The sequence below is a fragment of the Montipora capricornis genome, chromosome 1 (assembly GCF_036669925.1).
Source record: "Montipora capricornis isolate CH-2021 chromosome 1, ASM3666992v2, whole genome shotgun sequence".
Taxonomy (NCBI): domain Eukaryota; kingdom Metazoa; phylum Cnidaria; class Anthozoa; order Scleractinia; family Acroporidae; genus Montipora; species Montipora capricornis.
Window position 1 is genome coordinate 30,877,377 of NC_090883.1, and position 26,000 is coordinate 30,903,376.

General features: G+C 38.4%; 2 protein-coding genes across 2 annotated transcripts; one reads left to right on the forward strand and one right to left on the reverse strand.

Moving 5' to 3' along the window:
- Positions 1-9,710: 9,710 nt before the first annotated feature.
- LOC138052961 (uncharacterized) lies at positions 9,711-13,684 on the reverse strand. Its single transcript, XM_068899569.1, has 5 exons — positions 13,490-13,684; positions 12,756-12,827; positions 12,403-12,560; positions 11,692-11,881; positions 9,711-10,296 (listed from the first exon to the last, which is right to left on the reverse strand). The coding sequence occupies exons 1-5, from the start codon at positions 13,657-13,659 to the stop codon at positions 9,975-9,977; spliced, it is 912 nt and encodes a 303-aa protein (XP_068755670.1). The 5' UTR covers positions 13,660-13,684; the 3' UTR covers positions 9,711-9,974.
- Positions 13,685-13,928: 244 nt separating this feature from the next.
- Positions 13,929-25,612, forward strand: LOC138038357 (dnaJ homolog subfamily B member 6-like). Its single transcript, XM_068884176.1, has 9 exons — positions 13,929-14,092; positions 16,944-17,053; positions 18,076-18,126; positions 19,588-19,666; positions 20,086-20,126; positions 20,939-21,068; positions 22,198-22,244; positions 22,444-22,507; positions 24,740-25,612. Exons 1-9 carry the CDS (start codon positions 14,028-14,030, stop codon positions 24,831-24,833), a joined length of 681 nt encoding a protein of 226 aa, XP_068740277.1. The 5' UTR covers positions 13,929-14,027; the 3' UTR covers positions 24,834-25,612.
- The last annotated feature ends 388 nt before the right edge of the window (positions 25,613-26,000 follow it).

Below are 26,000 nucleotides of genomic sequence, written 5' to 3' on the forward strand. Positions count from 1 at the left end.
GAATATGAAGCACGCTCGCGCTATTGAATTTGATTACGTGAAAGTTCTAGCAATATTATAAGTTAAGATTAAATTTCGTCTCAGATCGGTCAAAAACTGAAGGGTGAACTCTTTTTCCAACGCGTATAAAAACGGTCACTCGTGTTAAAAAAAATATTTTCTCGAGGTGTTAGTTTGCTGACGTCATTAGCGTGCTCAAGAATGTGAAGCACGCTAGCGCTATTGAATTTATGTTATAATTTGCTTTGATCTTCTGTCTTCTTTTTTTTCCATTAATATTATTCATAAGTAATCACATGATTTCTCTTGTAATTGGAATAAATAAACACTTGACAAATTTTTCAGACTAATTTGTCAGAATTTTGTTAGTCTGAAAAACTTCTACTTGCTTCCTTATACTGAATTGCACTCGCTCGAAATCATGTAAAACAAACGCACATACAGACACGCCTACGGTGTTTTTTAAGTCGGTGAGATCGATGATCGACAGATCCTTTGAGTAGTGTATCAATGCCATCTTACCTTAAAGTGATAATCAGCCAGCACACACCACATACAGCTGCCAGTCCTAACAGTGTGAGGAATACAATAGCAATGACAACTTCTGGGGTCAAACAGGCGTGATGGCTCCCGCTGACAACATGGTAAACTGGCTCTGGCGTCTGGTTGTCCTCTGCGACGTAAGGGTTTTTCATGATCGTCACCATTTGAGGACATTTAATTTTGTGCCCATCAAAGGATTTAAGTTTCATCGTTTCTCTCAGCACATATTTTATCGTGCGGGTGGTCACATCATCGCAATCCAGCGGATTGTGACTTATAAACCTAAGTAGAAATAAAACAAAGCAAGACACCTATAAGGGTGTATTCATGGGATGCACAAACATTTAACACAAATTGTCCGGTTACAGTGAACTGCAACTACGGGTAAACATCGGAAAATGGCGAGAGATTACCATAAAGATAAATCTGTAATAAAACTAGAAGTTGTTTATTATAAAAACAGAAATAGAAGTTATCTCTTATTATTAATACTACTAAATTTGCAAATGCAAACAACGGAGCACTCTTAGGGGTTATCAGGATTCGGGATATTTAGCAAAAAAATATGGGGATACAGGGTATTTGGGGGGGGGGGGGGCGGGGATTGACGAGATACGGGATATTTTTAAAATAGGCACTCATTGCGTACGTGTGCGTGTGACACAGTTTTTTTTCCATAACTGTCAACTGAGCTTCGTATTTCATTGAATTTCGATTGTATTAGATATATTTCTGTTTTTTGGAACTCATACTCAAGTCAATGCCCCTTTTTAAGTGTATACTGTGTTTTTGAGAGATTGAAAAGGATTATGAGCGATATTTAGTCCCAAGCAAGAAGAAGACAACCTTTGCCATGAACACAGCCTTGAAGTACATTTGCAGGCTGTGTTGTCGTATTGCTTACGGATTCACTCACTCGCCATTGGTTTCAAGCTGGTTTATTCATCTAATGGAATATTGTTCGAAGTTTGAAAATAATTTCTGACAGGAGCTCATTAAGAGGAGCCTCTATCTCCCATACTTGGCCTCGGAGTCAACCCTTTCCCGAGTAGATTTATTTATAGAACACCTCCCTTGGGAGATTCAGCACGCTCACTGTTGTAAAAGCCAATCTCCCTTGGGACATTCAGCACGCCCACTGTTGTAAAAGCCAATCATAACAGAGCTATCTCAGCGTCAAGGGAATTATGATACTTTTCGCGGGAAAAACCTCTTCTTAAAAATAAATTTACTAGGAAAAGGGTTGACTCAAGGAATTAGAGGAGATAGCGGCTCCTCTTGATGAGCTCCTGTTTCTGATTAACTCTTTATACGGATTCAGTGAAATCAGATAAATGACAGAGTGATATTTACCCAGTTTTGTCTTGTAGTTAATCCTTTCTGTAAGCAATGAAAGTTTGTCCAAGCTCGGAGTTAATTAGACCTTAATCTCATTTATGGAGACAAATAATAATCGTTTAATTTTTCTCTCGAGTGCAAAATTTTTCTTTGTATTCCTTGTACAAGAATTTTTCTCTTACACTTCTTAATTACGAACTATTGTTCGTTCGTTTTTCCAGTATATAAGGAGGTCATTTGTTCAGAAATTTTCATTCCAGGTTTCAGGTTTCGTTCAGAACCTACGTTGCGCTAAATTTTATTTTGTCATGGACTCGGACTCTGCTGACAGTTCAGCAGCCGAACGTGTTAATGTACACCCTGCTAACAGAGCCTTTCTTTTGCTTGCTCGATTTTGGCTTTCTCGAGAAAGGCTCTGCATGAATCGAGTAAGATCTTTCTTGAATATGCGCAGCATGTTGCCAGGATACAGTCTCGAACCCAAGCCTAATATGCCAGATCGCACCGCCATCTTGGTTTTTCATGGTACAGGGGGCTCAATTATAACCATCGGTTTTGTCACTAAACGGACGCTCGCACTAGAAAAACCGGTTTAACGAGAGAAAACAAGATTTACTAGTCCAGAAGTTCGGGCTGCGGCGGCTTCAAAGAGTTGACGCGATTCGGACAGAGCTTCCTTTTCTCCTCCTTAGTAAAGAAAAAGACAAAAGGAGGCTCTGCTCGCAGGGTGGTTAATGTACAGCAACCCGAAAGAACCTGAACAGCCTCAGCCCCCTCCGGTGATCCTGTAGATAAAATTTTCGATAAATTTAAGTCGGTCTTACATCGATACCCAGATTGGTGCCTTCAAGGCTAGTTCATTTAAAGACGATAGCACCGAAACTGAATCCTGGAGGCTTAAGGCAGTGTTACACTGTGAAATGTTTCATGCAACTTGTCCCGCCACAATGTCGCCAAAACATTGCGAGACAAGTTGCATGAAACATTTCACCGTGTAACAGCGCCTTTAGGCGTGAGGGAGAAGCTAAAAAAGCTCACTTTAAAAGTAACGAGAAGCAATTTTTGTTTAATGCGGAGATTGAAGACCACAACTCTTTCGCGCTTGATTTTATCAACGAGGTGAGAGCACACCGGCCCAGAAGACCTTAGAGGCTTTATTGGACCTGATCCGCAAACGCCGGCAAAACGTATTACAGCTATAAGCTGGCCGATGAGCAACGACGCCGGGTGGTTAGTCGTCCAGGAGTACGAGCAGGAGGAATTGGCGCCCGATTCAGACGATGAGAAGAGAGTTAAGAAAGCCTAGGAGAAAGCTTGCAGGAGGAAAAGGCAGTTGGCAAGTTCTGCTAAGAAGCCACGCTTCGATAGTACGAGCTCTAAAGCTATTGCTACTCGTAGTAATGACGACCGACAGCTTTTTTGAGGTAATGTGTCGGTTTATTTGTCGGTTTGTCCTTTCTTTGTTATTTCCAGAGCTTGTTCTACCTGAAACAAGCTACCCAACTTGTATTTGCTCTAATTGTCTTTGTCTCTGTTTTCCTTGCGGCGTCCGAATTAGAAGGAAAATGTTCTTTATTCGGACGAACTTGGTGAGGGAGAATGAAAGGGAGGTTGTGTTCGCAGGTTGAAACTGGTAGTCTCCATCGCTACCAATTCATGAACGTTTTTCATTCAATCAATTTATTCGTGAGGAACCCAACACCCAGTGTCACCGTGGTTACACTAATGGCAAAGCTCGTACATCTCCTATATAAACCACTTACTATCCTCGCACTTTTCTGCAATAAGCCATTTCCGAGTTTTTCTGCAATGGTAATCAGTTCTACTTTAGTAGAGCGGTTTTCAATTGAGTGTCGAAAGTAATTAGTTAATTACTTTGGTTTATGATTACTTCACTCAGTGATTGGTTCAAGTTCTCGCGCCATTTTTTCAACCAATCAGAAGTGAAATCAAAACCAATTGTGGCTCGCGCGTGCACATTTTCCCGCGCTTTGTGACGGCTACGTGTAATTACTTCGAGTTTTGATTGGTTTACTGGATGGTCTCCGTCCTTTTTGATTGGTCAAAGTAATTACTTTGGTTTTGGTTTTACGACACTCATTCGAAAACCGCTCTAAAAATAACAAACAAATTGCGGTTATAAACATAACGAGACAACGAATGTTGTAAAGCTTTTTATGAACTTGACGTTTCGTATGCTCCAACAATGAAAATGTTGGCGGTGAGAAACTTCTTCTCTACTAGCCACTTATATTTTTTTCAAGCAGATTTAACTAGGTCTGTTTCTTTTCATTTATTTTTCTATTGTCATTACTTTCCTTATTTGGTATTAGTCTTCTTGTTTACATTCAATTGTACTTTAGGTAACCGTTACTTCTGAAGATGTATGTTGGAGCATACGAAACGTCAAGTTTAAAAAAGTTTTACAACATGCGTTGTCTCGTTATGCCGTTTATAACCGCAGTTTGTTTGTTATTTTTACTCAAGTTGAAATGGCTGAAGAATACGAGTGTACGATGCAGTTCTACTTTACATATGAATGAAAACGAATTTTCTTAAGAAAAACTTCGCAATTAAACTCGCTTTGAAGAGGAGGCAGACATGAACTCGGAAATGGCCTATTTAAGCAATTGTCTCTACCTCAAAAAGTCTGCAACGCATAACCTCTGTGATGCCGGTGCAATGCTGAACCAAGTGAGCTATCAAATAAACACTGATTTCATTCGTCGATTCCTTCAATGAAACACTGAACTGAACATTTTGTTGGGCTCATATGTGAAAGGACTCGATGAATGGTCACAGAACAAGCATGAACAGGAATAAGCATAGAAATATAGAATACAACGAGATTATAGCTTTTAACGTACAGTTTTTCCAGATTTATGTAAGGTATCACATCACTTTTATGTATCCTCCTGATGTTTCCATAAGTCAGATCTCTGTAAAATATAATTAAACAATTTAAATTCGGATAATATTCCCTCCACTTGCAAAAACCGATTGACCGCGGAAAGTAAACATTGCGTTATTCGAGAAACATGATTTTATTAAAATGTCAAATCAAACAACCCCGAGAAACCTTTAACTTTATTCTTTTATCCTTGATAAAATTTGAGAAAGAGAAACAAAGGAAGCAGATTTAAGTACATAGTAATTGTAGCTTCATTTGATTTACTCACAGAATCTTGACTTTTGAGGCGAAATCAAACACAGGGAACTTTTCCATATCTCTACATGTGACTATGGAAAAGTCATCAGTGCAATCACATTGCAGAGGACATTCATCCACAGCTTGCACAAAAGAGGACGATATCACCAGGATAAGCAAAATACCTAGTTCTCGACGCATAATGTCAAAATGATACAAAACTTCACATTGAGACTCGAATGAGATAAACTCAGCCTTTGTGACGTCACATTGAAATTCTACCGAACCGAAACCAGCGAGAAAAATTGCTGGGTTTATCTTGCACGCGCACAGAAAGAAAACAGAAAGAAAAACTAAAAAGTAAATGACGATGACGAAGTTGTGTTATTGTCATCAAAGTGTCTTATGATAACATTGAGCTCGTTCCTTGAGTAAATTGTTTATTAAATATCTAAACGCGATTTAGCGAAGGAATCGGTAACTAAGAGAACTTTTTGTGTTCTTGAAAAAAGATTTGACTTAAATTTACGAGCAAATCTTCCATGTAACATTATAGTGGCTCAAGATGGTTTCAGATAAACCATATGTTAAGTTGTTTGGGATAATGATTCAGCATAGGATCGCCCTAACACCATGAAATTTTCCTAAAACGCTACAAGCAAGCACAAATTAAGAGAAGTTGTCACCGAAAAACGTAAAGAAAAAAAATATAGACTGGAAAGGAAAATATAAGCCATCAACGTTGCGACACTTGGAAACTTTGTAGTCAGCAACAAGATAGACATTTGCGCATGTACGACACTCCCTTTCTTTGTAAGACCAGCTGAAAACCCACGCTTTATGCAAGCTTGTGTAACCTGCTGCTTAAGAAAGCCTTTTTCGAGAATGTTTCGATATTATTTACAGTAATGCAACACAAACAATAAGTGCTTTTCGAGCATTATTGGTGATTCTTTTCCAATGCCAATTAGTTAAGTTCGAATATTCCAACTCGATCAATCCACAGACAGAAAACTCTCACAAAAACCTTTTATAGCCAAACATTTTATTGAAGCAAACAACATATTTGCTATTAGAGGGAAGAAAAAATCTTCCTATTACATTGCGTGCGTGCAAACGCAGTCCGTGTCAAAAACCATACGCAACTAAAGAAATTTCTCACCAGTGTTCAGGATCAAACCGTTTACTGAAGAACCCTTTCCTTGAATAATGAAGCAAAAAATGGACAGCAAGCTTTCTTTCAAATAATTCTTGACTAACGAGAATTTGCCAAATTTCCAATTGCTTTTTACCTGAAGACTTTGTAGAGTTGAGTACAATTAAATATAAGTAGCCGGACAACAGAGGTCCGACTTTCGTAAGTACAGCGCTACTCTGAGTTTGTTAAACCAATATCCAACCAGAAAAAGTTACCAGAGAATTTACCATTTGGTTTTAGTGTTGTACATAACACCACATAAAGTATTTGAAATACAGCTTACTTAGTATCCGACGGCAAAAAGATACAATTGTTAATCGAAGTTTATTATTCATTACTTTTAAGATTCCCGATATTCATTTTTAACCGCTTGTGTTGTTTATCTAATTGACTTTCCATTCTTGAGCTCATAAGGGTATATTTTGTTTAAAGATCCAATAAAACACCATTCGCGTTACATCGGCTTCGCCGCCATTGCTTCTACTGTGTCCACCGGATAAAATCGTCCTGAAAGTACGCATTTCTACTACCCCCTGAAACCTACCAAAGATACACGAAGACTCTACAAGGCACAAAGACAATACTTAGCAGGGAAGTGACAGAAAAGACCCTTTTATGCAACTTTTCCGATTTTCGACAAAGGAGAAAATAACGAAAAATAAAAGCACGGAAAAATGCTACTCTTTTTTTGATTGGATTCCCATATGGCAACCCAGCAAAAAAACATGCGCGCATCGAGATAAAATCCATCTCATGTACATGTTTAAGTTATTAAAGATTTCGAATGCAAATTCGTGCAATTCTTTATATGGAAGTTGTATGCTTTTTATCCCAGTTTGCGGATTTGTTGTTAACACGTTGTTAGTCTTTTCAATGGTGTTCTGTCACGCAATCAAGGAAAACGTCCGAGAGAGGCTTGGGGAAGTAGAGATCTCTTTCTTTCGATTGCGTGACAAAAGCGCTCTTTTTGTCGCTGGCGTTTACTTGTGTTACATGCCGCATAGTAACATCATAGTAACTATGGTAACATAGAAAGGACTGCTAGCAGTTTTTTTAATCCAAACTGGCCTGATCAATTTTAAGCATTTGAATTGTTTCAAATTAACAAAAGACATGACTGATGATCCATATGGGGATCAACCTCCAGCAGGGTTTAAGTCTGTTCATAGAATAAATCGCTTTGGCGCTATCGATCTTTCTGGGCTGGGTTGTTGAAAACCTAAGTAACACTAGTAACGGCAAACTATCATACTGAAGGCAGCGTACATTTACATGAAGTTCAAAACTGGCGCTAGTCGAGCTTTGATTAACTCGGCTTCAGTGTAAACGCAAATATAAATGCGACGAGGGAAACTGCACCCACTAGACCCCTATTTTTGAAATCTTGCCATGGAGTTAAAGGTAGGGCCGGGTTCGACTTTAAGCAGAAACGATAAAATAACAATATTGCGAGAAGTCAACTTATCAATAATTATAAGAGCTTTTTCTCACCATAGATTTATTTTCTTCATTTCACATAATACAAATCAACCTCTTCTTTAGTGAGTAGAAAAGAAACAAAAATTGAAGGATTACTTAAAGGGTTGTTTCATCAGATACAGGCGAGAAAGTAAATGTTTCGTTTGCACAATCAGCCGGAGAACTTTAAGCTAAGATAGGAGACCTACCCTGCTGTACAACATCTGTAATCATACATCAAAACAATAACACAAAAATGGTCTCTTCGCGCTTAGTTTACGTCTAGTTCATTAAAAATCACTTTGCAAATGCTTATAAGGTTCTTCGTTGTAAAAGTTGCCGTTTAGTAAAGTGTTGTTGACACCTGGATGATTCATACAGCGAGCGTTGGTGGATGCTGTTTCCCTCGGAAGTACCGCTGGCATCAGACTCTCCTCTCTGCTGTCACGTCTCTGAGGTCGTAAGACTTATCGCTAGTTGTCATCCACCCTCAGCCAGTGGCGACTGTCCTTCATCACGAGTACACCCAGCGTTTGTCAGTTTGAAGTAAAGGCAACATGACCTCCATCTGGCTCAAGTGCCGAAGGCCACCAAAAATGGAATCCAAGACTCTTACTGAGAAACAACTAGGTGAAGCCAGGACAGGAAGTACGGGTGAGTGTTGCCAGGAGAGGAACTGACGGTGATGACACCAACTGACGTCTTGACAACGGGAGCGGAAGTCATCTTTAAAGTTAACATTAGATAGTATAAGGACTCGGCATCATGATCTTACATGTCAACAGAGACGTGATATTATTGGCCATCTGTCAGGTTAGCCATGATGTCATTGGCCATCAGCTCAGCCATGTTGTCATTGGCTGTAAGCCATGTAAACAGTGATCGATGCATCTCAATCCGTAGGTTGTTAGTCAAATATCTGCAGGTCTATTGTCACCAAAATCAGTCGGAAAGGTCTGTCGTTTGTCAGCACTGTGAGTGATGACAATAAGTCGTCTTCGAGGTGCGAAAGTTGTTTTTGGCAAAGCTGAGTTAAGTGGAGTTTTTTTCTTAGTCCGTTAATCAGCTTCCCCGGCCGGCAGTGTCATCGTTAATGGTGGTTCGTATTGTGGGTTACGCCATTAGCACAGTCCCAGTCAACTCTGAGGCTCCTTCCCCAAGTCTTTGCAAATGGTGGACAGTCATATAAACTCCTTGTCGCCCGTTTGCGATTAGTAAGTTGTAAGTTCAAACTCTTTGTAGTTTCATCAACAAGAGGTTCGGCTAGCAGTCGCAGATGTGATCTTGATAATTGCTCCCCCTCCAAATCGTCGGGTTTGCCTTTGTCCTTCAGTTTGTTAAGGTTAGGGGTTAGTGGTTAATGGTTAATGGTTAATGGTTAGGGTTATAGCATTGAGGGACATAGACAAACCTAACGAGAATGAAGCCTCTCCTATTAGTAAAACCGACATGAATTTGACCAAGCAACTAACTGAACGTTAACAGACGACTGGAAGTGGGGATCTCAACAGATTATTGCTGAACACCATTTGAAAGACTTACAAACGAATCACGGAGTTGACTGGGGCTCTGTTAAGTTCGTTGCCCACAGCACAGAACGACTCACACTGGAAAGCTGGTTTACAAACTTCGAAAATCCTCCACCGAAAACAGCAGCGCTGCATTCTGAAAACAAGTCATTGAAAACGCTGACAGTACGTGTACAGTCAAACCACTGACCAAACCAGACTGATTATGCCCAGTGACAATAGACCAACGAACATTTGACTAACAAACCACAGATCAAAACGCACCAATCAGTGTTCAAATACTTCACAACCAATATAAGTCTCATCTAAACATGGCCTCCGCTTAGTTTAACGAAACGTCAGTCAATTTCATCTACACCAGTTCTTCTCAAGACGACAATCACCCGGACGCAATGTCTTCATCAGAGTTATGTATAATTGATCCAAAATAGTCCGCTATTTGAAGAATAAAACCAGATGGACGCTTTGTAAAAAGAAAAAATAAATCAGGAAGCTGATAAACATCACGGTAACTTGCGAAAAGACCATTTCCATATTACCGTTCTCGATATATTTAAATAAACAAAAAAAAGTTAAGTTGATATTTACAATATTAAAATTCATTCGAGGGCTTTGCATCTTCCAAGTTTTTGTCACATACGAGAATTTTTGTCAAATAAAATTATCCACGTGAAAATAAGAGTGTACAATTAAACGTGTGTAAAGAGTAAAATATTGAAAACCAAAGCCAGTTAGAGACAGAAAAAAAGCCAGTTTTAAGTTACTTTCTCTGTGTGCAGAGATCCTCTTTGGTCTGGATCTCCACCACAGTCGCTTCATCATCAGTCGATTTGTAACCGTCAGCATATCCCTGAGACATCCGCCTCTGTTTCTTCATCTTTTGCCGTAGATACTCTTCTTGTTCCACGACGTCGCCATCGTCCGAGTCCAGAATCGCGTTTTCTGGGTACCCTTGCGAGCTTCTTCGCTGTTTCTTCAAACCTTCCATCAACGCGTGCGCAGGTGTCTCGGTGTTCTTTACCACTTCTCCCTTTTCCATTCTACTCAAGGGATCTCCATTTATCAAGTCTAGCTGACAGGCACTGCAGCAAAAGATGACGAAAGATAACCGATAAACACGCATACCAACAGAGAGTGTCTAATCGGCGTGGGTGGGTGGGTCGTGGGTCGTGGGTCATGGGTCTTGGGTCGTGGGTCCCTAACCCTAACCTTACCCTAACCCTAAGACAGACAAGACCTAAAGGTGCTGTTACACTGTGAAATGTTTCGTGCAACTTGTCTCGCAATGTTTTGGCGACATTGTGGCGGAACAAGTTGCACGAAACATTTCACAGAGTAACATACCCATGCAACGGCCAAAATCGTTGCGAAACAAGTTGCAAGAGCCGTTGCCGACAGTAGAATTAAGTTCTACTTTTCGCGCAACTTATCACGCAACGATTTTGGCCGTTGCATGATATGTTACACTGTGAAATGTTTCGTGCAACGTGTCCCGCCACAATGTCGCCAAAACATTGCGAGACAAGTTGCACGAAACACTTCACAGTGTAACAGCGCGTTAAGACCTAAGACAACTTTGGACCGAGCACTGAGGGAGCAAACACGACCCACCACCCACCACCCATGACCCCCGACCCACGACCCACCTACCCACGACCCACCCACCCACGCGGTTTAGCCTCACCCATACCAACAACGAATCAGTTGCGAATGCATGAAATGGGCTTAATTTACTTTAACATCGATATCATGGTCCATGTCATCTTGACCAATGGAAGAAGGCCATTTTTCGAGTTTCAGGAGAAAGACTTAGCTCACAGTCTCTCTTCAATAACGAGGCCCCCCCGGGGGTTTTGGGGAACAAGCGAACATCGCTAATTTGAATTGGGGAACAGAGAAACAATGTCAAACGGAATATTTTAGGGAACAAAAACAATTTGAGACAATTTTAGGGATCAAAAATCTGGGAACAAGTTTGAAAGTAATGTGGGGAACAAGGGAACATAAGCAAATATTTAAAGCTAGGCCTCAATATCGACGCTTAAGTGAACTAAAAAAGCCCTTCCACTGTCTTAACGTTTGTCGGTCATCCTAATTAATTTCCTCTATTTGTAACTGCGTTCCCCTTAGCCTTCTTATTCTAGAAGTAGGAAAGATACCTTACATGGGACAAAAAAATCCACAAATGTCTTCTATTAAAAACTCTCCGCTGTTTTCAAGGATGCATGATTAGATAAATAACACGATACCAACTGAGAAAAACATTTCACATTTGATGCAAGCAAACAAACTCGGTGTGAATATTTTCTGCAAATTAAAAAAATTTACAAGAAAAATTGGGTAAGAGCTTAGACTATGATTTGTCAGGGTTCTTTTTACTGGAAAACAAAAATTGAATAAAGCGGAAGCAAGTAAACGAAGCATGATTGTAAGAATGTGCAACCTAAGAAATGGTCATGTAAATGAATCTCGTTTACCTGCAAGTTCTTCGTGTCTTGCTTACTACCATCCAGCAGGCACCAAACACGACAGTCATGATCATGATTATTAGGAATCCAAATCCCACCGCAACACCACGATTTAAAGAGCCATAATTGTGCTGTCCGTGATGATAGAAGACACCAGACCACCCGGCGTAGGGCGTTCCATGGTGGACCACGAGAGGAGCTGGAACGGAATCATGGGATACAAGTTAACAACTGATGCAGAGGCCTCGGTGAATAAAAAAATTTACACGGCATGTACATGGAACCATGGAACATCTTTGTGGCTCTTTGTAGTGTTTACACTGAATTATGAGCTCTACTGTTGTATCACATTTCCCCACTATTAACTGGGCGTCAATAAAGGGTACCAACATTTCGAGTTACTTTAGAGCTTGATACTTTCTAGATTTTTGGGCGCCGATTGGCAAAGAAGCACAGTACTTTGCGGGCTATAAGCTGTTTTTAACTCAGGCAGCATGATAAAACGATAGCCCTAAGGAGAGAAATAGCAGTTGCAGACTTTTGGTCATACTGCTGAATTCCGTATTAAAAACTACTTGTTTAATGTCAGCATTCCCCGTTCGTGTTCATTATCAGTTTATCTTGCTTTGTAAGCGAAACAAGCAAATTGTATACGTCGATCAATTGTTCGGTTTCCTTCATGAACTCTCATTGTATTATAAAAATATATGAAGTACTTACGAGCAACTATATGAGCCGCTGCCTTGGGAAGCAGTTTTCCTTGGCATTTGATCTTGTGTCCATCAAATGATTTCAGTTGAGTGTTTCCTTTTTGGAAGTGTTTCAAAATGATGGCAGTCGACGGATGACTGCAGTCCAACGGGTTGTCAGCAATGAACCTAACAATAACAAAGAAACACGGTCACTCGTTTGATACTTCTTTGGAAATCAGAGCTTTAGTCAAAAGAAGAACAAGACGAAAATACAGGCATTTTTAAGACCGGGTGGTTTAAAAATTATTTAAGAATCTGAGAAATAAAACAAGATAAAATTAAACAACGCGGTGAAACTCAATGATTGCAATATTCGCTTACAGGTTCTCAAGATTCTTGTATGCTTTTACTTCTTTTTGACGAATAATCTTTATTCGTCCTTGGGTCAAATCCCTGTCAACAGCAAAACACACATGTTTGAAACAGCACTGTAAATTCATCAAAAGTGTTGCTAGAAAATAAAAATCTAATCACGACCCCAAAACATTTCCCATTCCCTTTTGTCACATTTTATTTCAAGCGCGCGCGTCTTTTAAATCCCACAGCCTCATATTTTACCATAATGATTTTGGCCACGGCTTATCAGTCACTCATTTGGGAAGAAAAATTTGAAAAGTATAGCGCGCGAAAATCCCTTTTGAGATAGCATTGCATTCACATAGAAAAAAAATACTGTTTTCATCTGATTGTGAATAATAAGCCTAGTTTAAAATTCTCGCGCATATATTTCAACCAATGAGAAGCAACAGCAAAACCAATTGTGCCTTGCGCGCCCATTTTCCCGCCCTCTTTGTACTTTGAACTTGTTTTGGTTAGTAACACTCTTTTGCGCTCATTTCAATTGGCTAAGGAATTACTTTGGGTTTGATTTCACGACACTCGTTTAAAGTCACTATCTCCCAGTGTTACCCCAGCTATTTGGGAGTATAAGTTCCAAGTTCCATAAGAAGGGCTTCAACCCTCATTCCTTTTGCCGTGTCTAACACATTTTTCAGCTCTTTGGCTTTCCCCCTTTGCGTGCAATTTTCTCTGTGCTTAAGACATTAATTACTCACAGAGTCTTCACTTTCGACGCGAAGTCAAACACCGGAAATTTTTCCATGTTGTGACATTTCACAACAGCAAAGTCCTTACTGCAATCGCATTTCTTGTCACACTTGTGTTTAGCTTCCGCAAAGGGCGACAAAAGCACCAGAACGGCCAAAATGCTTAGCTTTCCCCACATTATTCCAAGAGTACAAAACCGCACACTGTAAAGCAAACGCTGTTGTACCGATCAAGAAAAAAATGATGATAAATGTTTTGTGAGGTCACTACTTATGCTAAGTTAATTACGTATTATTTAATTAAACGTAATAACAAGTTGTAATTGCACCATATTTGGTGATCCTCTGTATTTCTAGTTCCAGTCCCTGTTGGTAAGTCAAGTTGCCATAGTGACGACAACTACTCGGGAAACTTCGTGGACTTTCGTAAAACTTCGGACGCCAGTTAGAGGCTTTGTTCCTGAAAAACTGAAAACGAAAGGAAGCATTGGTGCTAGATGCCCTTGTCCTTGCATTGTGACTCTTCAACCTAATTTTTAAGGAGATAATGTCTGATTATTACGAAATCTTGGACGTACCAAAGAATGCAACTGACCAAGATATTAAAAAAGCGTAAGTTTTTGTCTCTGGTGTTGAAGACTTTGTTTATTATTCTTGTTTGTAAGCTTATATATTCCGTTCACGTCACAATCAAAATCATCTCTGGTCTTCGGAGAGAAATGATGTAGCTCGTTTATGCAGGCTGCACACGCAAGGCGATATCTTCGTTGTCTGCTTGGCAAGGTTAAGTGTAATGTCTTGGATTCTGAGCGCATTAATAAAATCCAGCTTGCGCATAATTTTGTCATGAGACTTATGCTTAAAATACGTACAGGACTAGTATCGTTTCCTTCCGATTCACAAGTAAGCATTTGCAAACACTTTCTTTTGATGTACGCTATTGCTTTGCACTCGTGCTTTTTAATACTAAACCGGGCAGTCTTCGTGTGCAGATGGCTTAATTGCCAAATTTTTGGAAGAAGCTTCAATTAAGTTTAATTACTCCTAAATTAAAATGGTGTAAACATGTTTTGAATGCTGGGAATATTAGAAAACAGTTTATTTTTGCGTTTTAAATTTTTTGTATTTGTAGCAGGCTCAAGCTATTGGCTCAAGTTATTTACTTTGTGGGTTGTTCTTTGATTGTTTTAATTATATTGCCTTTGGCACTAAAGGGCTCTTTTGAAATATTTGTAACTTCCGTTTTTGAAATATTGAAAACCTCACGCTGCAAACCTTCGTTTCTTGATGAAAAAGTGAGAAAACTATTCTCACATGAAGTTTGTTCACAATCTATATTGCAGTCATTCTTGGTAACCATCATTACTTGACTGGATATCTCACCCCCTGGGGACATGTTAATGTTGTTAGTGTCATACTCAGATACTGTGAAAAAGAACCAACAGTTTGAGAACAATAATATTGCCAAGTTCCCTGTAACTCTTGTGCTCCAACCCCCTCAAAGAACGATATGTTCATAGTTCTTTATTATTTTTTCACTGAGCAGAAATTTTATAATCATGATAGAATCAATAATTGATTAATAATTAGCAACTATTCACTGAAGTGGAGGTGGCGAGTGGTGGATATTTAAGCAGCTAGGTAAATACCCACCACTAGGCGAAGACACCGAGGTGAATAGTTGTTTTAGTATATACTAAAACAGTGAGATAAAAGAGCACAAACAATGATTTTAGTTCATTAATTTCTGCAAAGATTACAACATTCTCGGGAGCAAATTCCACACAAATTGCTCAAAGGTGAATAGCAAAGGTATCGGGAGTTTGAGTAACCAATCAGCGAGCGTGGTCAATGCTATCCACTGTTTTGGTACATACTAATATTTATTATTCCACTATCATGCCATTTTACCATATTTGGTCCAGAGAATGTGCAAAACATGAGATGGTAATACACGGTAGTGTCCTGGTTTGACTAGTTTAGAACGGAGCAAATATGGACTGAATGACCAGAGTATTTCAATAAAAGAATATTGTTTTCAACACGATGCAAAGCCTGGGAATTAGTAGCTTGTCATTGCTTGTCACTCGTCATTTCGTTTATCCAATCAAATAAAGGACATTTGAATGGTTTCCTCTGTGTTGTTTTCATCATTTGCATGCGTCTTATTATGCAAATTATCAATACAATTCTCCTTCGGTCAGGAAGAAGCCAAAATACTAGAAAATGGCGTAATAGTGGAATAATAAATCCCTTATTGAATGGTTTAACATATAATAAGGTTGCTCGTATTATATGTTAAACCATTCAATAAGGTTTGTTTAATAATAATAATAATTATTATTATTAAATAGTATGATTAATATTATTAATTAGTATAATTACAAAGGTGATTATTGAGAATTCTCTGCACTGATTGGTTGCACTTGAGATGATGATTACACAGTAATCATGTAAGGGGTTTTTTCAAAATGGCCGCAAGTCATTTTGTTGAGGTGACAGATGAAGAAATTAATTGTTTTAAAGAAAATGCAAATTTTTCATATAATAATATAAATGAAAAAATTATTCGATTCTGATTGGCTGAGAGCAGTGCATTTCAAGTATAACGCAGTGTAAAAAGTGTAATACAAGTGAAATTAGACATCGAAATTCTGGATTATGATTGGCTTATAAACAATAGGGTTTGGTCAGAACCAATTAAATCTTTTGTTTTCAAATCAAGCACACCCCCTGGATGGTGCAAATTTTCCCTGATTGTGTGATACACGTGCATTTCTTTTGCTTAACCGTCTCAAATTTTTTCAGTATATTATTAATAGGCAATCACGTGATTTTTCTCATGCAATTTGGAATAAATAAGCACTGTAAATTTTTCAAAGACTGCAAATTGCACTCGCCCTACGGGCTCGCGCAATTTTGTTCGTCTTTGAAAAAATTTACTCATGCTTATTTATTCTAAGATAGAATATTGGTGAATAAACACCTTGACTTCGTCTTGGGTTTTATTCACCGATATTGACTTGGTCTTCTTCGAATAACAACAATTCTTGTTAAGTACATGTATTTTGATAAAAATTATTATTAAATGTAAAATGCAGTGAGAAATGCAGGCAAGATTATTTTTGAGAGCTCATAAATACTGTGCTGCTTTCAATTTCATTCAAATTAAGCTAAGGCTTTCTTGCAATAAATCACTTTTTAAAATGCTATTTTTCTCTCTGTTATTAAGAATGCAAAGTGAACAGATGTGTTGAGGCCTGAGCCTCCCTCTCTAATAGGGCTTTAACAAGAACAACGGCTGCTGAATGTTGACTCTAGCCTTTCATTCTTTATGCATTCTTTATGTTTATTTTCAACTGCCCATTTTCTTACCGGGAGAAAATTGTCTATCATTGTACATAAAGCATTTGTAAAGTGAAAATTGTAATAATTGTGGTATCTTTGTTGTTGCTTTTTACAGATATCGTAAATTAGCTTTGAAATGGCATCCAGACAAAAATCCAAACAACAAAGAGGAGGCTGAGGAGAATTTCAAACAGATATCAGAAGCGTATGATGTGTTATCAGACCGTAAGTCCCCACTTGAAACACTAATGACATAAGCCGCTAACCATAATTTCATAATAGATTGACATTATAAAGATAATGACATTTTTTCAATGGTGACTTGAGGATACTTGGAAAAAATTCGAGTGCTCCTTTGTGGGAGTCGAATCTACGACTTGATTACTGATAAATTTTGGATGCTCTACCACTGAAGTACAGGAGACAAGTGGGGGATAGGCCATTAATCCTTTGACTCCCAAGAGTGATTGGTATGTAAATTCTCATCACAATTTAAATGAAATGTCAATCAGGCAGGTATTGAGAATGAAAATAATTATCAGCTTAAGAGGTGTGATCTTGATAGAGCACCAAATTCTCATCACCACCCAACAAAGAAATCTATGGTACTAGTTAGGAGAATGAACGTTTTGATCTTGGGAATGAAAGGGTTAAAGTACATTCAAGTGTTTTAATTAATATTGTCCTGCTATACTGTTTTAAGACTGATAATTGTCAAAATTGGGTGTCATTTAATATTTTATACAAAAGCATGCTTGTGTAGCATGCGGGTGCAATTTCGAGAGCTCCATGATAGTGTAATTATGTTCTATAGCTAATGTTTTCCAAGTTAAAATGTACAAGGATACTGTGCAGTCAAGTGCTAAAAGCTGAGAATGACAAGCTAAAGTATTCTAATAACCGACTTATTATTTATGTGAATGTGTAGTTACCGGTATATATTTGTAACCTTCGATGATATGAGCTTAAATCTTTGCTCTCGTAAATTTCTTTTTATCTGGAATACATTTGCAAGCACTGTTCACCCCAACTAGCTTTTGCTGATAGCTGCAAGCAGTGCATAGCATTGTGCAAGTAAAATAAGAAACTGAAAGGTGAAACTGAATTTCAGTTGGTTGACATAATTTATTTTTATTAAGTATATAGTTTGTGTTCTTTTGGATTTGTAAAATATTTTGGGTTGTGTTGTTGTCAGTTAGTAAATTACCTTGTACTTTTTATCAAGTTATCGTATGATTGAATTACAGGGGAAAAACGCAATGTTTATGACAGATATGGAAAAGAGGGATTAACTGGAGGTAACTATAACGGTATATAGTTTTTGAGTGGACCTGGTGTTTTATCTGCTGGCATTGATACAGAAAACAATGAAAGCTCATCATTGGATTGCAAAAAGGCACGAGACCCTGAAGTGGACCAATTGACAATTCAAATTGTCTGGCATCAGACAGTAAAAATGTACAAATCTCGTTCTCAGGAGGAGAAATACTGTTTAAAAAACGAGCAGCAGTGTTTTATTGGGTTTTAAAACGCGAGGCATAGCTGACTGTTTTTAAACCCGATAAAACATGAGCTGCGAGTTTTGTGAACCGCCCAAAAAGCGTGTCCCTTGGGAGTCTGAACAAAGGTTTAGAATATGAGGGGGAGATATTAGCATTCAAGATAAAACAAGCCAGGCATCATTGCTATTCTTTATTTAAAGAATTCTAACGAGGAGGGTTTTATCGGGTTTAAAGCTTGTCCACGTGATGTTTTATCTATGCATGTTTTAATAGGCTGTTTGGTTCATGAATTATTAATGAGTTTTGAAGGGTTTCTTAACCCAACAACACATTACACTATAAACTCTTGGCCTTTGATATGCTAAGCAACATAAAATTTCAAGAGCAACCATTACAATATTTGAATTAAAACTTGCTATAATGTACTTAATATAGTAAGGGGTCTGGAACCAAGATTAAGAAAAAAGATCTTAACCATAAAATTGAGAAAAAAATGGAATTAATTAATAAAGCAACAGCTTCTCACTAGTTCCTGGATTAATAAGGTTTCTTTGTAATTCAGGAACTTAAATGTATCTTGCCAAGCATACAAACGTCAAGTTTAATGCATTGGTTTTAGCAATATTGTTTATCACTGCTGTTTGTGTTCTATTTTTAACAATATTACACTATGATTTAAGGGCTCAGCTCATGATGGAGCTAATGGTTTGATATTTGCTGAACTCTGACTGTATTCCATTACAAATTAAAGTAGATGAAACTTCCCCCAGAAAAGAAGAGAACATATCAAACAATAAATGGCAAATCACATGTCTGTTGTTCTCCTCTTTTTTACACTGGCTGGTTTGTCATTGCAGGTTGATTACTTCTGAGGCCTCCCTTTTTCGCACACATGCATTGCCAGCCCAGTGTGTCATAAAGGGAAGACCCTGTTGTTATTTACATGAAATGACTCACCAGCCTTTGTAAACAGCCCGAAAGCAACAAGAATCTTTTTTGCTATTTACTGTTTTGTCTACGGGCTCTTCATTTCCAGGTCTTTGTCTTCTGCACTTCTTTGTTACATGGCATTGTAAGGTGCGTTTAATTCATGCACAGCTCACATCAATCAAAGATAGCGCTGACAGGGGAATGGGTGCAAAGAGCTGAATGATTGAACTGCTTAACATCTGATTGAAGGACCCACATAAACTAAAATGTGACTTCACCTTAAGTACAGGTGTAGCTGCTAACCCTGAACTTTTAAATATTTAATAGGAGTTGGTGGTGGCTCTGGCGGTCCAGCTTTTGGAGGATTTCATGATTTTCATTTCCGTGATCCAGAGGAAATTTTCAGGTGAGGTTTACCTGGTATTTGTTAATGTGTACAATAACACTTAAATTATTTTAATACTGCTACTAATACACAAACAATAACAACAACAACAACTACTGCTGCTACTACTACTGCTACTACTGCTACCACTACTACTACTACTACTACTACTACTACTACTACTACTACTACTACTACCACTACGACTACCACTACGACTACCACTACGACTACCACTACCACTACCACTACCACTACCACTACCACTACCACTACCACTACCACTACCACTACCACTACCACTACCACTACCACTACCACTACCACTACTACAACTACCACTACTACTACCACTACTATAGTATGGAGTTTTAGTAGTTGTGTAGGCTAGTCAAACTCTGAAAATAAACTAAACATGTTTTATTTTCCTCTTGAAACAGGGATTTTTTCCAAAATGACTCCTTATTTGGTAGCTTCTTTGGTAAGGTCATGTTTTATGCTTCATGTTTAATGTTACAGTAGTTGAGTAGGTTTTGGTCTCTTGTGGAGTGTGTAAACTCCGCTCCATACAAATCCTGATTTGTCACGGTTATATTATGTGATATACAGTCAGGGATCGCGTTAACGCAGAAATTGTGCATTTTTACGCAAATAAAATCCAAAAAATGCATGATCGAAATTTTAATGCGTCCCAGGATGCAAGGCACTGACTTAAATAACTCACACAACTTGCTTTGATTTGTCAGTATATTCTGTTGTTTGTAAAACTGTTGGAGCGATCTGTGATCATAATTGAAGTTCTAAGAAATGGGGTTTAAAACAGCTAAAAAGGTTTAAACTAAATTTTTGACCGCCTTCTGCGGTCTTCTTCAGAGCAATGTACTCTGCAAGTCACTGAATGCAAATATATAGCAAAAGACATCACTGTTTGTTGCTCCTAAGGGAGGAAACCAGTGATGCGTAAACCCTTGGAAAGGGTGCTCTTTCATTAACAGAGTTCTTGTCCGGGAATGAATGTAACGGCTCTAGAAAAAGCCTTTGTCGGCCGGTCCTATGCATATGCGTCAATATTAATTATTCCAAGTTGGTTACTTTTTTTTCTCATAATTTAAAACATACTCTATTTCTCGCTGAGGGTCACCAAGATTTTGGGACCCCCAAAAAATGCTTGGGACCCCAATTTGGCCGAACATGCGGGTCCCAGGACCCAGATTGAAAAATCCTAGTGCCATCCCTGACAGTTACTTGAAGTGTTACTTGAAGTGTAACTTGGTAGCTCCATTTCATACTTAGGAAATAACAGAACCAGTGGCCATCACGGGATGAGACCGCAAGACCCCTTTGGATGTAGCTTTCCTGGGTTTGGCTTCACGACAAGTTTTTTCGGGAATGGCGCCTCCGGTGATCCCTTTGGGTCAAACAGGTATTTTGAATATAAATTACCATCATTATCTTGGCCATAATGTGATGATCAGATTTGCCAAAACTATTTTGATAGTTAAATGTGTAATAGTTATATGAATTTGCAATAGCATGGCCTTCCTAGGGGTAATATCCAAAGAAGCAGGCCTCATGTGTGCAAAGGCTGGATAGTGTTATCCATGCAGTGGATAGAAGGCTGCATGTCCAGAGTATTATTCTACTCCATGTTAATTGGCCACGGTTTTCCTACACGCATTTACTTACGCTGTAGATATTGGAGAGCTTTAGATTCTAGCTACAGTGTAGGACAAGAACGACTAGACGAGTATGAGATTTTCTCATAGAACAACAGTGAAAGCTCACAAACCAGCTTCATTTTGGTGGGGAAAAGGTGATGCCGTCGTCATTTTACTACAAGGTTAAATTGCAAAAATGTTGTTGTGTCAAAACAAGTCACTCCCACAGTAGCAGTTTTGGCATTCTTCGATCAGCAAAAAGGCTTAGTTACCAGCAATAAGAATCTCTGCACAACCTATACTGCTAACAAAGAGTAACAGGATTAATCGTCCGGGTTATATACTTTCTATGTATTTTTGCTAAAAACGGGCAGTCCACTCTTTTACTCGTTCTCCTACTTGTCCTAGAAATCTAAAGCTCCCTATTCACTGTTACGTGAGCAAATAGTTAATAATAATCACTCCATTTAAGTCTCAAGGTTATTATTTTGTCACGCATGAGTGCTTTACTATTTGGGGCGACTACAAATCAACTTAAATCAGGACAAATCAAATCAAAATGTTGGTTTTTGAGGAGAGGGGAAAATGGGAGTACCCAGAGAAATACCTCTCGAAGAAGAGGTGATGACCAACAAACTCATCCCACATATGGCATCCAACCCGGTAATCATTCCTGGACCACGCGTTGGTGGAAGGCTCAGACTGCTCTCACCACTGTGCCAGCCCTGCTCCTTAATAAATGCAAAGAAAATACTTAGATCTTTCCACAGATTAAAACTGTTGGATAGTGACTTATAACATTATTTTGTCTCTTTTCTTTACCTTTGTCTTAAATAGACAGTCATGTTTCTAATATAATAATAACACATTTGCCATTTCCCTTTTAACCCATAGTTTCTCATCGTTTCAAAGTTTTGGTGGTGGTGGTGGCAGCGGTGGAGGTTTGTACAATCATTTTGTACTTCAAGCAATGTCGTAGAAAACATTCTTGTCTTCAGGGGGATGCCATTGACCTCATGTGCCTGAAGGCACGCATCCATGCTGTGTAAATCAGGACACAAATAGTTGCATTTAGGTCACCATACACAGGTAATTTTATGCCTTTTATCCTTTACTCTGGTTTGTTTTTATTTTTTTTAGGGAATTTTAGATCAACGTCAACATCAACAAAAATCATTAATGGAAAGAAGATAACCACCAAAAAGTAAGAGCAGTGCTTTGTCTGGCATAAGAGTAAAATCGAATAAGTGCCACTTTAGGGAAGCAAAGATATACAGTGTGTATGACAGTTTTTTTCGTAAATTTACTCAATTGAAACATCATGGTTTCCTTGGATAAAGGCAACCAAAATTTTTATTTTATGCCTTTCAGAAATCTTTTCACTTCCTGTAGGGTACAGAACCCCACCAGTAAGGAGACTGGGGATAGCAGAGCTGTGATGACAAAGTAGAACGAAATTTTTCCAGCGGCCCCATTTTGCATTTTTTAAATTGAGTTGTTGAAATTGCTTCTGAGAGATGTTGTACAGGGTGTTTCAAAAGTTCGTTCTGATTGAAAATTGCATTTTGTCTCAAGACTTTGATGTATCTTTAGGCAAAATTGAAACTGATTCAGTTAAATTTATCTAAATAATTGTTCAAAGCAATTTCAATCTAACATTTGAATAAATGACAATAAAGAGTGTGTGCTATGTCCGGCCATTTGCATTACGAGTTCTCCCAAATAGCGTGGCATTTTCTTGCATGTAGTGGAGAAATTAGTGTTGAGGTGATTGGTCGTAAACAACATTGTAAGCAGCTGTGCGGAGGAATGGAAATTCCATGCCAGTTAGAGTTTAACTGCTCAAACAAAGTGCAAATGAAACGCTTGAAAGAACTGTAGTACTTGCGAGCAAGATTCGGGTTGAGAACCTGAAGATGCAAACAAATGGCTCCTTTGGTAGCTACCACTTCTAACCACCGAAAGCAGTGATTAACAACAGGTTTCAATATGTTTAATCTATTGTTACTGAAGGTTTTCAGTTCAATTTGTGACCCCTAAAAGCCAGTTTACTCCCTCTGAAAGCAATGGTCTCGTGTATAAGCCGCACCCATGATTTCTGGCCCAAAACTTAAGCAAAAAGGTGCGGCTTATACTCGAGTCTTTATGGTATCTAGTTCATTACCCGAATCCAGAAAACCAAATTGTATGGGGCTCTCAGGAGTGCGACATTCCCCCGGCACACCAGGTGAAAGAAAGTGAAAAGGTGATGGCAAGACCTCAACCTCCAAGTACTGAATCAAAGAAATTGTAGAAAACAGAAGTGAAACCATTAACCTCAAGGCGGCATGTTACAGACAGATCGACAAAAAGAAAGCTGTTTAACTCAAAGAAGGCAATGACCTTTGTGCAGGACAGAGTGCCGGCGCACACTTCAAAGGCAGATCAGACAGGGTGTCAGAAGAATTTGCCAAACTTTTATACCCATGGACGACTTGCCAGCAAACTCACCTGATCTGAACAACACTGACAAGACAACGTACAAAGATCCAGCCCCTGAAACACTGGACGAGCTGAGGTGATACAGTTTGGGCGAAAAAATGCCAACTCTCGACACGCTTCAGGAGCTTGCGCATTATTCTGCACCGCCGCTTAGAAAAATTCATAAAAAATAAAGGAGGCCGTTCTGGTTACTAATATTTAAGATATGCGATGTAAAATTAATAAGGAATAACATACTTATTTTTCCACGAGGTAGTTATAATAATTACTGAAATATAAGCGAACAAAATATCGGAACGAACTTTTGAAACACCCTGTATTTGGTTGCAATAATGCTAAGGACAAAAGAATGAACAATTTCTATCACTAAAAATCCCAGCGGTTCCCTTTTGACGTTGGTCTGCTATTCCCAGTCTCCTTACTACTGCGGTTTTGTACTACTGGGCTGTGAAAATTCCGATTTTTAAAAGGCTGAAATGCACAGAATAATAATCGGTGTGACATCTTTCTGGTTGTTTTTATCTCAGAAACTGTAATTAAGTTTCACTCGAGTAAAAATAATTTTAAAACTTTTACCCACTCCACTCCTTTATTCCTGCAATGGATTACAATATTTTTGGGCACAAATCCTGTGTGAGTTACTTGGATTTGAATAGCAAAGGATATCCAGAGTTTGAGTAGCCAATCAGCGCATATACCTTCGACACTATCCACTGTTTTTAATTAGTATAATACTAATATTTGCTTTTGTCAAACTGAGGACCCCTATTTTGATTTGGAATGGTAAGTACAATCTAGAGAGATTTACTCATCTGCTGGGGGTATGGGATTTGGAAATTTCTCCGCTCCTTTGACCTACAGTATATTTTTGGCTCTCTTTGTGCACTATCCTTGCTGTGACAAGGGAAGAGAGAGGCACATGCTTTAAAGCTTTTTTTTTTTTTGTATTTTATAGAACTGTTGAAAATGGGAAGGAGACGGTGGAAGAGTGGGAGGACAATAAATTGAGGAGAAGGCTTGTTGATGGCACTCTGCAACTTACTAACTAAGAACAATAAAATGTATTTGAAATTCATTAAACTGGATAATCGTGGACAAAATAATCAGTATAATGACAACAGAAAACACAAATAGACTAAGGCATTGAAAACTGCAATGGCAGCTGGCTCTTTGGTTAAAACTTTAAATTCAGGATTGTTCACTTTTTTTTAGCTCAAGACAATAATTCTAATTACTATGTTTTGTATAAAGAAATGACTGTGTTTTATGGCAAGTGAAATTAATGAGTGTAATTTTGCTTATGCCTAATTTCTACTTTTGCCAGTGGAAGGGTGAAATAAATAACCTGGTTAAGGCATTTCAAAACGACGTTCTTTTATTTTCAGACTGCAAAAGGCACAATTTGACAATATTGGTTAAATTGTTTATTTTATTTTGACCTTATTCCAATGCTGTTTGCTTAACATCATAAACCTAGTTGCATCATAGCATAGTTTTGTTGACACAACAGCTCTTTTGCGAGCAAATCTCAATGGGTGTGACCAGGCCCGGGTACCATGGAAACCTATAGGTTTTGATACCTCTTAACCAACGGTTAGCACAACTGGCCCCTGGTTGCTATGCTACTATTATTTAATAGATCTATTGATTTTAATGATTGAGTTGTTGATCATATGCTAGAGAGAATTGAAACATAAATATTAAAGCATGTGTGTTGACTACCGTAATACCTTTGAATAATGGTGCATAATTTAATAAACTCACAAAGTGACCATGTTTTGTAACTGAATCGGATTAGGTTATAAATAAAAGTTTACATTGTGGTAAATTGCAAGTCTGCAATTAGGGTTTTTGTGCTTTTAAATAAATATTTAAGCAAGCTTTAATTTGGAGAGCGAGTTCAAAATGTGAGCATATGCACTCAGTTTGGAGGCTGTAGTTACTAAAACAAGGAATATGACCTACTTAAATGACTTACAATCAAAGAGAAAGACAAAAGAGGATCAGGGTGAAGAGTTTGGTGAGCAGAAAACATCCATTGCGCGCTGTCACGCATTGCATGATAGCCCATATGATTACAGCAATTACGCATGTGAACTTGAAGCTAAAAGACCCTTGGATGGTTTTCCTTTGGTTTGAAGCTTAATTGAAAATGTACAAATAACAAGTCTTTGCTTGGCAATGATAAAATCTTAATTGGAGCAGGAAAAAATGAA

Coding starts and splice junctions, on each gene's coding strand:
- LOC138052961 (XM_068899569.1), bottom strand. CDS start 13,659: ATGTGGGGAAAGCTAAGCATTTTGGCCGTTCTGGTGCTTTTGTCGCCC. Junction 12,828..13,489: donor GCGTCGAAAGTGAAGACTCT/GTGAGTAATTAA, acceptor TGCTGTTGACAG/GGATTTGACCCAAGGACGAA. Junction 10,297..11,691: donor AAGACACGAAGAACTTGCAG/GTAAACGAGATT, acceptor CTTTTGCTGCAG/TGCCTGTCAGCTAGACTTGA.
- LOC138038357 (XM_068884176.1), top strand. CDS start 14,028: ATGTCTGATTATTACGAAATCTTGGACGTACCAAAGAATGCAACTGAC. Junction 17,054..18,075: donor GTATGATGTGTTATCAGACC/GTAAGTCCCCAC, acceptor ATTGAATTACAG/GGGAAAAACGCAATGTTTAT. Junction 19,667..20,085: donor GATCCAGAGGAAATTTTCAG/GTGAGGTTTACC, acceptor CTCTTGAAACAG/GGATTTTTTCCAAAATGACT.